At 45.3% G+C, this 14,069-nt stretch overlaps 1 protein-coding gene across 1 annotated transcript; it reads left to right on the top strand.

Annotated features, from left to right (window-relative positions):
* Nucleotides 1-583: 583 nt before the first annotated feature.
* On the top strand, nt 584-13,770 carry LOC145537755 (zinc finger imprinted 2-like). Its single transcript, XM_081568566.1, has 6 exons — nt 584-761; nt 5,146-5,249; nt 5,853-5,900; nt 9,258-9,384; nt 9,579-9,671; nt 11,094-13,770. Exons 2-6 carry the CDS (start codon nt 5,217-5,219, stop codon nt 12,044-12,046), a joined length of 1,254 nt encoding a protein of 417 aa, XP_081424692.1. The 5' UTR covers nt 584-761; nt 5,146-5,216; the 3' UTR covers nt 12,047-13,770.
* The last annotated feature ends 299 nt before the right edge of the window (nt 13,771-14,069 follow it).

Genomic DNA, 14,069 nt, shown 5'->3' with positions numbered 1-14,069 from the left:
TTCTTTACCAACTGAGCTTCCAGGGAAGCCTTATATTACTATCAAGGAAGTACTAGTATCACTTAAGTACACATTTTAAGCTACAGCATATACCACATTGTGTCACATTATAGGTTGTGTTACATCGTCACATTTCTTATTTAGAAAATATATTTTATATTTTAAAATATTTATATCTATTACAGATAAATATCTACTGAATTTATAGTATAGATATTTATAATATGTATCAATGATAATCACATGTATGTGTGTATAATGCACATATGTATATACGCACATATCTCTATTTACATATACATAAAGACACTGTGGAAGGACACTGAAATCATGTTCACACTTTCATAATTATTCAGTATAATTATTCATACATATTCAAATAATTGCACCGGTCACCTGAGTGTTCCGTGGTTTTATAGCATGAGAATTTGGTTGGTGGCACACACAAAGTGAGAAGGCTTTTCACTGCATACTGTTAATTTTGAAACCGTTTTAAACCACGTGCTAACTACTGCCAAAACTCGTAAAGCATCTAAAGGAAGTAGTCCTCCGGCCCCTCCCAGCCCTCTCTAGGCCGCGTGGTCCTCGCGGGCCCGCCCAGCGGAGCCGGCCAAAAGCGGCCTGCGTTTTCTGCGCGGCGCTTTCTGCACCGGCCGTCCCACAGGGCGCATGCGCAGACCGCTGGAAGCGCCTGCCTGGCGGGTTTGCGCTGCAAGAGCGAGGTGCAGAGGTTCGGTCAGGCGAGGGTGTCCGTCTGCGAGGTGAGCGCGCGGCGTCCAGGGCCCGGACGCGAGGGAGAGGCCCTGGGGGTGAGGGCCCGGCTCGCGGGCAAGGAGGCGCGGGCGTCCTCTCAGGGACGCCGGAGCAGACGCTCCTCTTCGCGGGGAAGTCGACGGAAAGGGAGGCGCGAAGTAGCGGCCCTGAGGGGAAGGGGTGCGGGAGGCCAAGCGGGCCAAGTCAGCTCTGAGGAGGACGCGGCGGCCTCCCTGTTGCTCACGCCCCGGCTTCCTGCCAATGCTTCCCCGGCCGGAAGGCCTTCCACCCGCCCTCCTCCTCCCGCGTCGCACCTTCCTCCCCGTCCCAGGACCCCACAGACCCTCCCTTTTTATGGCCTCTCTGCTCTCACCCCCAAGAACGCGTTCCTTGGTCGCTGAGGACCCTCTCCGTCGTCCTCTCGGACCCCTGCCCTCCCCTTCGAGGACCCCACGGGCCTTCCCCTTCAGACACACCTGTTGGCCTCCTCAAGGACTCCCGCCCTAGAAAACCCTCCTTCCCCCTCGAGGACCCCTCCCTTCCCTTCCCGTCCCCCCCCCCCGTTTGGAGGATCCCCCCAGTTTACCCCCTCAGAGACCCCCTGCCTTCCCCTCAGAACAGCTTCCTTCCTCCATGAGGACCTCCACCCTTCCCTTCGACGATGCCCCTCAGCCCTCTTCTTCTAGGACCCCACTCTTCGCTCTCCCCCACCAGAACCACCCTTCTTTGCCTTTGAAGACCCCCCGTTCCTCTCCAGACCCCCTGGCCCCTCCCCCCAGCCTCCCCCACATTCAAACTCCCCTTTTTTCTTAGGACCCCTCCTCTCCCCTCAACACAGTGCCCTCAGCCTTGGCCCTGCAATTATCCCTCCCCTCTGTCCTGCTCCTGCCTCTCTCCGAGCTCCACCCCCTTTATGTCAGAGGCGCTCCTTCCTTCAGCTCCCCCTTTACCTCCTGTCCCACCTTCCTCTGTGTTTTCCCCCTGGCTCTGGCCCACCTCTCCTCTCCCAGCCCTTACCCTCCCTCAGCCTTCCTGTGGTCCCCCACTTCTGCCCTGGCCCTGGTCCCTCCTTCCTGCCCCTCTTGCCTCAGACCTCCTCCCTCCATCACACCTCTCCTCTCTATATCCTTTCGCTCAGTCCTGGCCCCCTTCCTCTCCTTAGTTCTGCCTCTCCTTTCTGCTCCTCTGCCTCAGTCCCACCCCTTCTCTCTGGGCGCCTACTCCCTGGACACCTCTCCTAGCCCAGACTGGTTCTTCCTCTTTACCTTGCCCCCCTCCTCTTCCTCTGGTCCAGCTCTGCATTCTGCCTGGCCTTGCTTTCCTCCTTTCCCCATTCCTCAGCACTTCTCTTTTGGTGGCTCCCTTCAGTCCCTGCTTCCTCCTCCCACAGCCTCAGCTCACCTGGAATCTCCTGGCCTCCACTCCCTTCTCCCAGCACTCATCCCCATTTCTCTGAACTTTCTTCCCTACTCTGAAATCAAGGAACCCACCACCACTCATGGTTTTAGGGACTCTTTGGCTTTTTTTTCCCCCAAGTATTTAACATTAGCTGCTTTTATGCCTACTTTTCCCTCTCTGGGCGAGGAGAAGGGATTGTGACTCTCTGCTCTAGCTTGGGACCTGGCTAGCCTAGAGAAGCAGGCTGCCAGGATTTCACAGTCATTTCTGCTACTCCTTTCTCATAATCTTACGCTGCAGCCTATAGAGATAGAAATTCAGTGGGGGTATCATACATGCAAAAAAAGGAAGTAATAGCAAATTTTAAATTCATGGTAGGCGGAAAAGTGTTAAGAAAAAATTATAGTCTTCTCATTTGTTATCCCGGGACACGACTTAGCGACTTCAGTTTCACTTTTCCCTTTCATGCACTGGAGAAGTCAGTGGAAACCCACTCCAGTATTCTTGCCTGGAGAATCCTGTGGACAGGGGAGCCTGGTGGGCTGCCGTCTATGGGGTCGCATAGAGTCGGACACGACTGAAGCGACTCGGCAGCAGCAGCAGCATCATATGTTATCCCAGACTAACTTCTAGTTCGAGAGTTAAAATGTTTAAATAAAGAAATAAGAAAATATATTCGAATATTTAAGTGATCTCTGCCTTTTTCTACAGATTTATATGATATCTTTATATGTTTTGCATAGGGATCCAGTCCTTTGTAGGATGAATGTATTGTAATGATCTTTCCTCATTTTGTATGAACTCATTTTTAAAAGGATCTTCTTAGGTGGTTCATCAATTTGTTCAGTTCGTTATGGTTTGGGCTTCAAGTCTCTTCCCTTCAGTGCCATTTCTGAGATTTTTCTAGCCTGTGTCTGTGGATCTTCTCGACCTGACACTGACTGAGGCAACAACCGTTCTGTAGATGTGCAAATCTGTGTGAATATTCATTTAGGCATTTGTGTGAAATGAGCTAACTTCCTTTGATTCACATAACCTCTACTGTCCAGTTAAACTCTGCAAGCCATTTGTGAGTCTCTCTGTGTAATTTCTGCAGATCCGAAGGTTTCTGACTCTCTTCTTCATCTGATAAGACTCAGCCCACCATCTTCCACAACAGTGTGCTTTGAAGCAGCCTGCCTTTTAGAGTATCTCCATCCTTTGAAGGGTCAAGCTGTAAAAATGCTCCACGTGAAAGAGGTTTTGGATATCTCGAGGAATCCCCAGCTTGTTCATCTACGTGATCAAGAAAAAAATCCAGAAACCACCCCAAAAACAAACCCAGAGGCTCCAAGAGTTTCTCATCAAAACTTTAGGTCTTTTCAGTCCCTGTCGGTTACAGGACCTCCCCAAGCTGTGAGCCAAATCCAGGATCTCTGCTGGCGATGGCTGCAGCCAAAGATCCGCACCATGGAGCAGATGATGGAGTCAAAACAAATACACAGTCAAAGAAAAAAAAAAAAGAGGGCATGCAGTATGGGAGATATGAGGCCTGAAATTTAAATTCTGCCAAAATTTGACTGGTCTCTTAGAAACTCAAAGTTAACTAGATTGGAACTAAGGGCATCTCACTGATGATAGAAGAAAGCCATTCACTCCTAATAGCCCTTTGAATGAAACTGATACTAAAAGCAAAGCATTGTGTGTGTGTGTGTGTATATATATATATATATATACATATATATACACATATATAAAAATAGACAAGGGGAGAAAGGCAAGGGCACAAGACGGGGAAGTGGACCAGTGGGATGGGTTGATTACATTGAAAAATATAAAGAAGTAAATTTGAAATAAACATGAGGGTCATGTATGGCTGAATGGTGATGTATCAAGGATTATGATTAGTCCAGTTTTGTGCACCTGCATTCATTAAAAGGATTTTGAAGATGCTAATAGTAAACATGTTGGACACTTAAAATGTACTACATTCCAAATATTTTATAACAGTGTTTCTCTTAGTAGTTCTTGAGATAGGTATTACCCTCCTTCCACAAATGAGAAGACAGAGGCACAGGGAGGTTGAATAACTTAACCTGTGAACATGTTAGTCGTTCAGTCGTGTCTGACTTTTGACCCCATGGACTGTAGCCTGCCAGGCTCCTTGCCAGTGGAATTCTCCATGCAAAAAGACTGGAGTGGGTTGTCATTTCTTTCTCCAAGGGATTCTGTCTGAGCCACCAGGGAAGCCCAACTTGCCTGTGGTCCACAATTATTAATAGTAATTGGCAGTCAGGATTCAGACCTCCGTGGCTGGCTCCAGAGTCTGTCATCTTATTAATCGTGGCTGTTAATACCACCTCCAGTGGACATAGGGCATATGGTCCCAGAGAATTTTTAAACTTGGTCAAAGGCAGAGCCTTTGATGGAGCTCAAATTCAAGAGAAGGGAAAGAGCTTGCTAGGGTATGAGAAAGAATCTATAGAATAGTGAAAGGTACTCTTGGAAAGAGACCACAAACAAGGAAGGACTTCAGGTTTCCTGAGGGAAGGTGGTGGTTGTCTTCTAGATCCCTGAGTGAAAAAGATGTAGTAATAAGAGTTGTGGTCTTTTTTTTTTAATACCTGCTTTGTGCTCCACATATGTAATGTTTAACCCTTACAGGCGCCCATAGAACTAGAGATGATTGTAATTTTTATGTTACAATTGAGAAACTGAAGTTCTCTGGTGACTAAATGGTTGGTGAAACTAGGCCCATTGATAGAAATAAAGAGGGAACTTTTGCTTTATTTGGAAGGCACTGAAAATCCATGGAAGCATTTAGAGGTGAGAGATAACCAAACCTCTTTTCTGAAATTGCCACACTGAGCTGAGAAATGATTTTTTTGGTCTTTCTCTTGTCATAGGAAGTGCTGCTTCTGCCCATGGTAGGTGAGGGGTTGGCAGGCTACTCTCTGTGTCTGTGGGTGCTGCCAGACTGGACTCAACTCTGTGGTTATTCCTTCTCCCTTCTAGGGTTCTCTGCTCCAAACTGTGTCCTTGCAGAAGAGAGAAACACAAAACACCACCAAAAGAAGGACACAGAGATGTCTGACAGGAAGCCATTTGTTAGATCTCAGGTGAGTCAGGTTTTCTTCTGACTTAGTTCTGTAGTGTGAGGAGCTCCCCTTTCTGATTTCTAGACCTCCTGTATCTAATTAAACATCCTCATTTCCTTAAAGTCTTTACATAAACTTTACGTAACTGAGCCTTTCCCTGGCTTCTGTATCAGAATTTTCTTCTGACTCTTTGTATTTGCTTTCCTGCTTTTTCTCACACTTATTGCCACCACCACATACCACATCTTTAATATTTTCTCTCTTCCTATCTCTTGAATTAATTTGTCATTGTTTATTATTCCATTTTCTCTCCACTTTTGACTTAGTCAAAGCAACCCTCGTGTGATTTGTACTATTATTATGCTCCTTTTTGTATAAGAAATAACTGTTGTGAATTTTTAAAAATTTGCTCCTTCATGTTCTTGTTAAATCATGTTTTGAAACCTAGAAGAAGCTAACATGCTGCACTTCCTTTAGAAAAAAATTCACGGGTGGGGGGAAGCGTTTGACAATTAGGAAAAGAAAGTGTTTAAAAATGCTCCTTGAGGAAGAGCTAAGGGGAAAAGGGTTGAGAAACGTTGTTCTAGATGATCTGTTCCTGAGACTAGCCCTCTGTCCCTGCAGTGTCCGTGTCTAGGATCCCAAGTGAAGATGCCCACAGAGACGACTGAGGTAATAAAAGAGAATTTGTAAGTGGGTATATTGTGACAAACTGGGGGGCATCTGCCCCATCTAAGGGGCAGCTATGTTTAAGCATCAGCTGATGGCGCCATGTGAGAATGTGGACCCTGATCCCTAGATCTTCTGATTTTTTAAAGTGAAGTCAAAAAATCCAGCTAATAATATGAATTATACTAATATTTTGGTGTTGGCAACTAACAAATTTTGAAGAAAGAATAAAGAACACATGTGGGCCAAATAAACCCCTCTATAGAAGCTGGGCAGTCAGTACATGCTCTCTAGTTCATTGATCTGCATAATGTTTCCGTGAAAACACAAAAGATGTATATTAGTAAAATGGGTATCATGGTCTTCGGTAGTCTTCCAATACCTGCTTTTTACATCCAGCTTTCTGTTACCAAGAATGTTGCATGTAATTGTAATTAATTAGTTTGTATTACTGGATTTTTCTGAGGTGTGATTATGTGTGTGTTACTCGCCCAGTGATCATGGCATCTGATGCCATCACGTCATGGCAAATAGATGGGAAAAGAGTGGAAACAGTGGCTGACTTTATTTTTTGGGGCTCCCAATTCACGGCAGATGGTGATTGCAGCCGTGAAATTAAAATACATTTACTCTTTGGAAGGAAGGTTATGACCAACCTAGACAGCGTATTGAAAAGCAGAGATGTTCCTTTGTCAACAAAGGTCCATCTAGTCAAGGCTATAGTTTCTCCAGTAGTCATGTATGGATGTGAGAGTTGACTGTAAAGAAAGCCAAGTGCCGAAGAATGGATGTTTTTGAACTGTGGTGTTGGAGAAGACTCTTGAGAGTCCCTTGGACGGCAGGGAGATCCATCCAGTCCATCCTAAAGGAGATCAGTCCTGGGTGTTCACTGGGAGGACTGGTGTTGAGGCTGAAACCCCAGTCCTTTGGCCACCTGATGCAAAGAGCTGACACACTGGAAAAGACCCTGTTTCTGGGGAAGATTGAGGGCAGGAGGAGAAGGGGATGACAGAGGATGAGATGGCTGGGTGGCACCACCAACTCCATGGACAAGAGTTTGGGTAAACTCCGGGAGCTTGTGATGGACGGGGAGGCCTGGTGTGCTGCAGTTCATGGGGTCGTAAAGAGTTGGACACGACTGAGTGACTGATCTGAAGTGAACTGAACTGAGTGACTCAGTTGTGTCTGATTCTTTGCAACCGCAGGGACTGTAGCCTGACAGTCTCCTATGCCCATGGAATTCTCTAGGCGAGAATACTAGAGTGGGTTGCCATTCATTATACCATAGGATCTTCTTGACTGAGGGATTGAACCTGGGTCTCCTGCATTGCAGGCAGATTCTTTACCATCTGAGCCACCAGGGGAGCCCCAATATCATCATACATTTATCTCTTCTACCATAAATGAGTGTTTGGGTCTTGTCTAGATTTTGGAGGTTAGAAGACAGTACACATGAGCAGATATACCTAGGAATAGGTACATTTCTGGACCCAAAAGTGGTTTACCCATTTACATTTCCCTGGTGGCTCAGACGATGAAGCATCTGCCTGCAACGCGGGAGACCTGGGTTCAATCCTTGGATCGAGAAGATCCCCTGGAGAAGGAAATGGCGACCCACTCCAGTACTCTTGTCTGGCAAATTCCATGGCCGGGGGAGCCTGGTAGGCTGCAGTCCACGGGATCGCAAAGAGTCACACACAACTGAGCTCACACACAACTGAGCAACTTCACTTTTAGCATCTTTTAAGAGGTCTCAAAAGCCCACATTCTAAGATTTTCGTTGGTGGCTCAGTCAGTAAAGAATCTGCCTGCAGTGCAGGAGATGGAGGTTCAATCCTTGGTCAGAAAGATCCCCTGGAAAAGGAATGGGAACCCGCTGTGTAGTATTCTTGCCTTGGAAATCCCATGGACAAAAGAGCTTGGCTACAGTGGATGGGTCTCTAAATTTTGAGTCAGGCACGACTGAGCAACTACACCACCACCACCACCAACAGTCCCCATTCTAGACAGTATTTGGTATTGTCAAACTTCTTAATTTTTGTCAGTTGAATGGGTGTAAAGTCATACTGTGTCATTTTGAAATGCATTTTCTCATTATAATAAGATTGTCTATCTCTGCATATTTATGCACTGTTTGTGTTTTGTGGATGAGTCACTGAGGCTTAACCTAGCCACACTGACCGAGCTATAAGAGAGAACCAGAACGTAAACCCAACTGTCTCTTTTTCCTGAGACTGGGGTATACTGCTCAACTTTTATTTGCATTTTTCTCTCTTTATTAAGGAACTTAAAAGGATCTTTCTCCTCCCACACAGATCTCTAGAAATTCGCAGCAGGAGCTGTCTTAGAAATAGTCCCACTTCTCTCAGACTTCAAGACAAAAGAAAGATATGCTTATTTTTTCTCTTTCTTTTCTATGTTTTAAATTATGAAAATATGATAACACATTTACAGGAGGCTTGGAGAGTTCACAACAAAGTTCCATATAATTCCACTATGTGGTGGTTGGTGGTTTAGTCGCTAAGTCATGTCCAGTTCTTGTGACTGCATGGACTGTAGCCTGCCAGGCTCCTCTGACCAGGCAAGAATACTGGAGTGGGTTGCCATTTGCTTCTCCAGGGGTCTTCCCGACCCAGGAATCAAACCTGAGTCTCCTGCATTGCAGGGAGATTCTTTACCAACTGAGCTATGAGGGAACTATGAGGGAAGTCCTACTATAAATTACAATTAATGTTTAAGTAGATAAATTAAGGTTTTTAGTTGGACTTTCAATATCAAACTCAAAATTAATAGAATGAATAAAAGTAGAAGTCTGTGGTAGATCTGAAAGCAGTACGAACAAATTCAACATACTTCAGATTTATATAGTTTTCACACAACAAGAGAATCCAAATTCTGTTCAAGTTCCCATAGACTATAAACTAGGAGACCCTGGAACATATCCAGGGAGATAAAGTGCAAAAATGTCATGGCCTGAAGGTATTGAAATCATATACAGTCTGTTCTCGTATCACTGTGGAATTATGTTAGAAGTTAATACCAAAAGATGTTGGAAAATAACCCACATATTTTCAAGTGCAGTGTGACGTTTCCCAAGAGAGATCTTTGACTTAGCCATCGAAAGCCTCTATAAAGTTAGAAGACTGAAAGAAACAAGGGGGTGATTGCAGAGAAGAAAACATTTTAATGAGAAAGACTTAAAGGAAAGAAACCCTTGTAGGTCCCTGAAACCTTTGGATTAGAGTCTTTCTGCTTGTCTGAATGTGTGCTTCATGGTCAGTCCCCTCTTATCAGATACCTTTCCCCCTCTTTGGGATAATTCCGGATTTCAATCATTTAGGAGTATATCTGGTATTTCAGGAATTGGTAACTTTCAAGGATGTGGCTGTGGACTTCAGTCCAGAGGAATTACCCTACCTCAGTGCTTCTCAGAGGAAGCTCTACCGGGAGGTGATGCTGGAAAATTACAGGAACCTGGTCTCCCTCGGTAAGCTGTGATGACCAAAATTGTTTCCAGACATTGGCATATGTCCCTAGTGGCAGAATCTTTGGAAACAGGCTTTATTTTTCTTGTGTGTAAATTTGCACTTGCCTGTTATCTCAGAGCCTTTAGAAACCAGGCTGGGAGTTCCTGAGGGTACAAGACAGAACCCCCAAGTTATAAGTCTCCTTCTTCAACAGGGTACCAGTTCCCTAAACCTGACATTATCTCACAGCTGGAAGAGGAGGAGTCACATGCTAGGGAGGAAGAGAGGAGTGCAGTGACATGTCCAGGTGAGCAGTGAGACCGGGATCTTGGGGAGACAACCCTGCTTAGTGAGCAGGGGCTGGGAGCTGGTCCTCAGAGCCCACTCAGCTTAGGCAGAGGGCCGGTAGGTGCTTTCACCTTAGGGGCTCGTGTGGCCACGCCAGATCATGCTCACTCAGTACTTCTTTTATCTCCTCTCTGAAGCTCATCTCTTCCTCTCCTGCTCAGCTCCAGGGAGGCCAGTTTCCCTATCCTCTAATGTTCAAGCCCCTGCATTCATTTGTGCCTTTCCCCTGACAGCTAGAAATCAGAGGTCTTTCCTCTGTCACTGAGACAAGCGAAAACCTTGGTGTGATACCACTGCTCTTTCCAGCCCTCAGGGAGTTGACATTATAAAGCACACATCAGGTTCTTACCACTCCCAAAAAAAAATCCAGACTTCTAGCAAAACATTTAAATCCGTCCCAGTCTGGCCCAAAAGTCACATCCAGCTTCATCTCTCATAGGTACTCCTAGTAGAACCCTATATTGCTGCTCCGCAGGACTGTGTACTTCCATAGTCAGTGTCTGCTCAGAATAAGATTGCCGCCCATTTCACTGCTTTCTGAGCCCTAATGCCTTCCCCTGCCTGATCTTTTTCCATTCCCAGATGAAATTCCCCAAACTCTCCTTTTGTACATTTATAGCCTGATTAGAGTCTTTGTACAGACTTAACGAACATCCAGGTGGATGATGCTTTGCTCGGAATCAGCGTTTAGTAAATGTTGAATTGAATGGGTAAAACGAGAAATTGGGAGCCAAGAAAAGAGTTGGAATTGTGTTGCTTTATTCTGAGTGAGAAGGTGTTGACCGGTGTACTCCAGTGTTTTCCCCAATAGTCCTACAGAATTATGATAATCGGGGTTCTTTACAAAAAAAAAAAAAAAACCAAAAGTGTTGCCTAACAAGATCAGTTCGAGAAATGCTACCTCTTACATTTCCCTTCTTTGACATTTGAGATGCTGCTTAAGGGATCTGAAGAGTCCTACAAGAGTGAAAGCTGACTTGCATCGTACGGTATCTCCCGGATTGACCTGACAGTAGAATCCCTTTATGGCCACAGTTGTATTAGTTCCTCCAAAGTGCAGTGATGTACCAAGCATGGTCTGGAAGTTGCAGCCAAACCCCAGTCCCCCCTCTTTCTCTGGTTTCCTTCTCATTCTCTTGTCAGTGCCTCTGGCATCTTTGTCAATGTTCAGTCCTCCTAGATGGTCTTTGCTGCCTCACCCTCACCTATCCTTGCTTACTGTCTTCTTTATCCTTCTCCCATTCTCTCCTTAGGTTCCTGGAAAACTCTCAAACCTCTGTACTAACGCGTCTGTAATGATTGGTTTCTTTCTTCTGTTTCTACTATAATGATGTTTTTCTCTGAGTAAAAAATAGTAGAGGACCTTTTACATTTCTTTTAGGTTGTGAGGACCAATCTGAAACCAAAGATCTAACTCCAGAGCAAAGCCTGCCTGTAGAGAAATCATCCTCGGGGGCAAGAATAGAGGATTTGGAGGCAGGTGACTCCTTGTGTGCCCACACGAGAGAGTCTTGTGCTGATGTTCTGCTGGAGTCGCACCAGGTCAAGCCGGCAGAAGTTTTGAGTCCCACAAATATGAGTGACCCCAAGACCCTCACTCAGGAAGGAAGCCACGAGGGTGATCAACTAGAGAAAAGCTCAGAACTTAAGAAACCATCGGAGAGTCTGCTAGGAAATGGTCCCCGGGAGCACACTACTCTTGGAGTCTGCACCAGGTCCTGCCTGGCCCACAACTTGTTTTTCCTCCAAGAGAACAAACACTATAGATGTGAATTTTGTGGGAGAGACTTCAGTACCCGAGGAGGCCGGGAGAAGCACCAGCAAATCCACACGGGGAAGAAGCCCTTTGTATGTAAACGGTGTGGGGAGGCCTTCTACCTCATGCCGCACCTCAGCAGGCATCAGAAGACTCACTGGGATGGGAAGTCCTTGACCCAGCGTGCAGATGTCTACGGCCGCATGAGCGTTCAGAGGGAGGACTGCCATGAGCGTCTCGAGTGTGGCAAAGCTTTCATCCAGGCTGTGCATCGTCTCCAGCATCTCAAAGCCCACGAAGCAGCAAGAGCCCTTCCACGTGAGTTACCCCGAGACAAGATGTATTTGATTCGATATAAGCGGCAGCACGACTACGTTGGAAAAAGAGCCCGTCAGTGTTGCGACTGTGGCAGAAGGTTCCGTCAAAGTTCACGCCTCATCCAGCACTACAGGATTCACGCTCAGGAGAGGCCTTACCAGTGCCAGCTGTGTGGGAAGTGTTTCAGCCGATCCTCCTGCCTCACTCAACATTACCAACTCCATTCTCAAGAGAAGCCCCTGGAGTGCCATTACTGTTGAAACACGTCCAGTCAGAACATTCTCAACCTCTTAGGCTTTCTCCTGGAGAGAGACCCTTGGAGCGCTCTGAATGAAAGAAGGTCTTGCACCAGCCCTCCCACCTTGTTAACAACTTGAAAATGTGTCATGGTGTAGTCAGAAAACAGCAAGCGGTTGCAAGGGGATAGAACAGTCTTTTTGCAGACGGACAGTCAGCACGTGTGCCAGTCACTGAAGCAGAAAACCTTACAGGGTATTTTTGTCACATGGGAAAGAAGCCGATAGATTTTGTCCTTCTCTGGTGGTGTCCATAGAACAGAGAACCTCGATTTTGACATCCCGACAAAAAATGTGTGACTGGCAGGTGTGCTCCAGACAGGAACTCTGTTGCCTGAATTTTTACAGAAGTATTGACCTACAATATCTTTACCACATGGGATTTATCAGCAAAGGGCATCGTAAAAAGGTGTGTGAGGTGTACCTATGGTGATAATCCACAAAGCTGAAGTAATTGGTAATGTACTTACATAGACGTTCATAAATTTGAAAACATCGCCATGTGTTTTATTTGATCTCTTAAGGAATGCTGCACTGCACCTGTGTTGAGGATATTTATTTCATATGTACAGATAGAGCAAACTTGAAACTCCAGGTTGTCATTTTATTTGACCTGGGTTGTAAGTGATGGGGCAAAAACAGAACCCCAGCTTGGTTTGGTTCGATTGTTTGGTTTTTGAGAGTCCCTGAGATACTTATTTTAAATCTTGATGCTCAACCCAGGTTTGTTTTCTTCCTGCCACATTCTCTCTGAAGAAAAGTAACATCTGTACTGACCGAAGCCACCTTTCTTTTTAGTAATTTCAATGTTATTTCATGTTAAATCAGATGGGGACACTTGTGGTATTAGGGGGTCAAAAAGATTTTTAAAGTGAAATTCTCATAGCCATTTCTCTTACAATTTAGGATTAGATGAATTTTGGGGACACTGATCAGGGAAGAATATTTTTGCTAAACACTTTCTTATAATTGGTCTTGTAGATCGTAAATCTGCTACTGATCAAGTAGAATTTTTAGTAGTTTTATATTTGAGGGCTTGGGGTTTTGTATTTTTGAAAAAAGAAGGAGTATTTGAAAACGGTTTCTGTTGTTGGACTCGGGCATCATCAGCACAGCCAGCTTCACCTAAAGTCCTATTTCTGTGCTGAGCAGACCTCACTCAAAAGTATGAGCCACGAATTGCACTAAAAATCTCTTTCATGCCATAGTGTTCTAACGTAAAGGTTTTGCATCACTGACTGGAATGATGGTCAGATGCAAACACACCTGGGAACCAGGTGACCTAGTGTCTCAGAATCTGACTCCTGGCCTGGCAGGGTGGGTTGTGTCTGTTGTTATTCACTGCCGTGCTTTTTCTCATCCTGCCGTTTCTGACCTATGATGTGTGGCTCCAAAGTCATGAACTTAAAAACCAACATGAGTCATTAGGGCCTGCACCAGCCAAATGAGCACTTGATCCACATGAGCGCTCACTACACAGCCCCTCGTCCTTGTTTCCCAAGTTCCTGGTGAAACAGCCCTCACTGACTGGCCCTGTTTCCTCCCATGTACCACCCTCCCACCCACTGTACATTTGTTTCTGATCCTGCCACCACTACCTGAAGGGAAGATAATGTCAGTATGGCTTATTGTTGATGTTGTTAATTAACCTTCATTTGTTTCTCTTGGTGATTAATAAATATCTCTCAGGAGAAACTTTCAGGAGAGCTTCCAATTTCTCCTCCAACTTTCACCTACTGAATTCTAGAATCTAGCAAGTGGGTTTTACCTACAGCCGTTTTTACTCTGTCATACTGGTGATTTTTTCACTTTTCTCATCCCTTCTGCATTTAGTAATTAGAATTCTGTGAGGAAAAGTTGCTCCCCTAGATTTTTATTCAGTAATTTATTTATATAGCATGGATTTGTGGCATGGGCTGTAATTCAACATGACCATTACTTATTTTAGAATTGTTCCAGCTCTGCCCACTGGGAGTCCTTTTGAGTT

Source organism: Giraffa tippelskirchi, chromosome Y (assembly GCF_054371585.1).
Source record: "Giraffa tippelskirchi isolate mGirTip1 chromosome Y, T2T-mGirTip1v1.2.pri, whole genome shotgun sequence".
In the NCBI taxonomy this organism is placed as follows: domain Eukaryota; kingdom Metazoa; phylum Chordata; class Mammalia; order Artiodactyla; family Giraffidae; genus Giraffa; species Giraffa tippelskirchi.
Note: the sequence above shows the minus strand (reverse complement) of the source record. Positions and strands in the feature narration are given on the sequence as shown.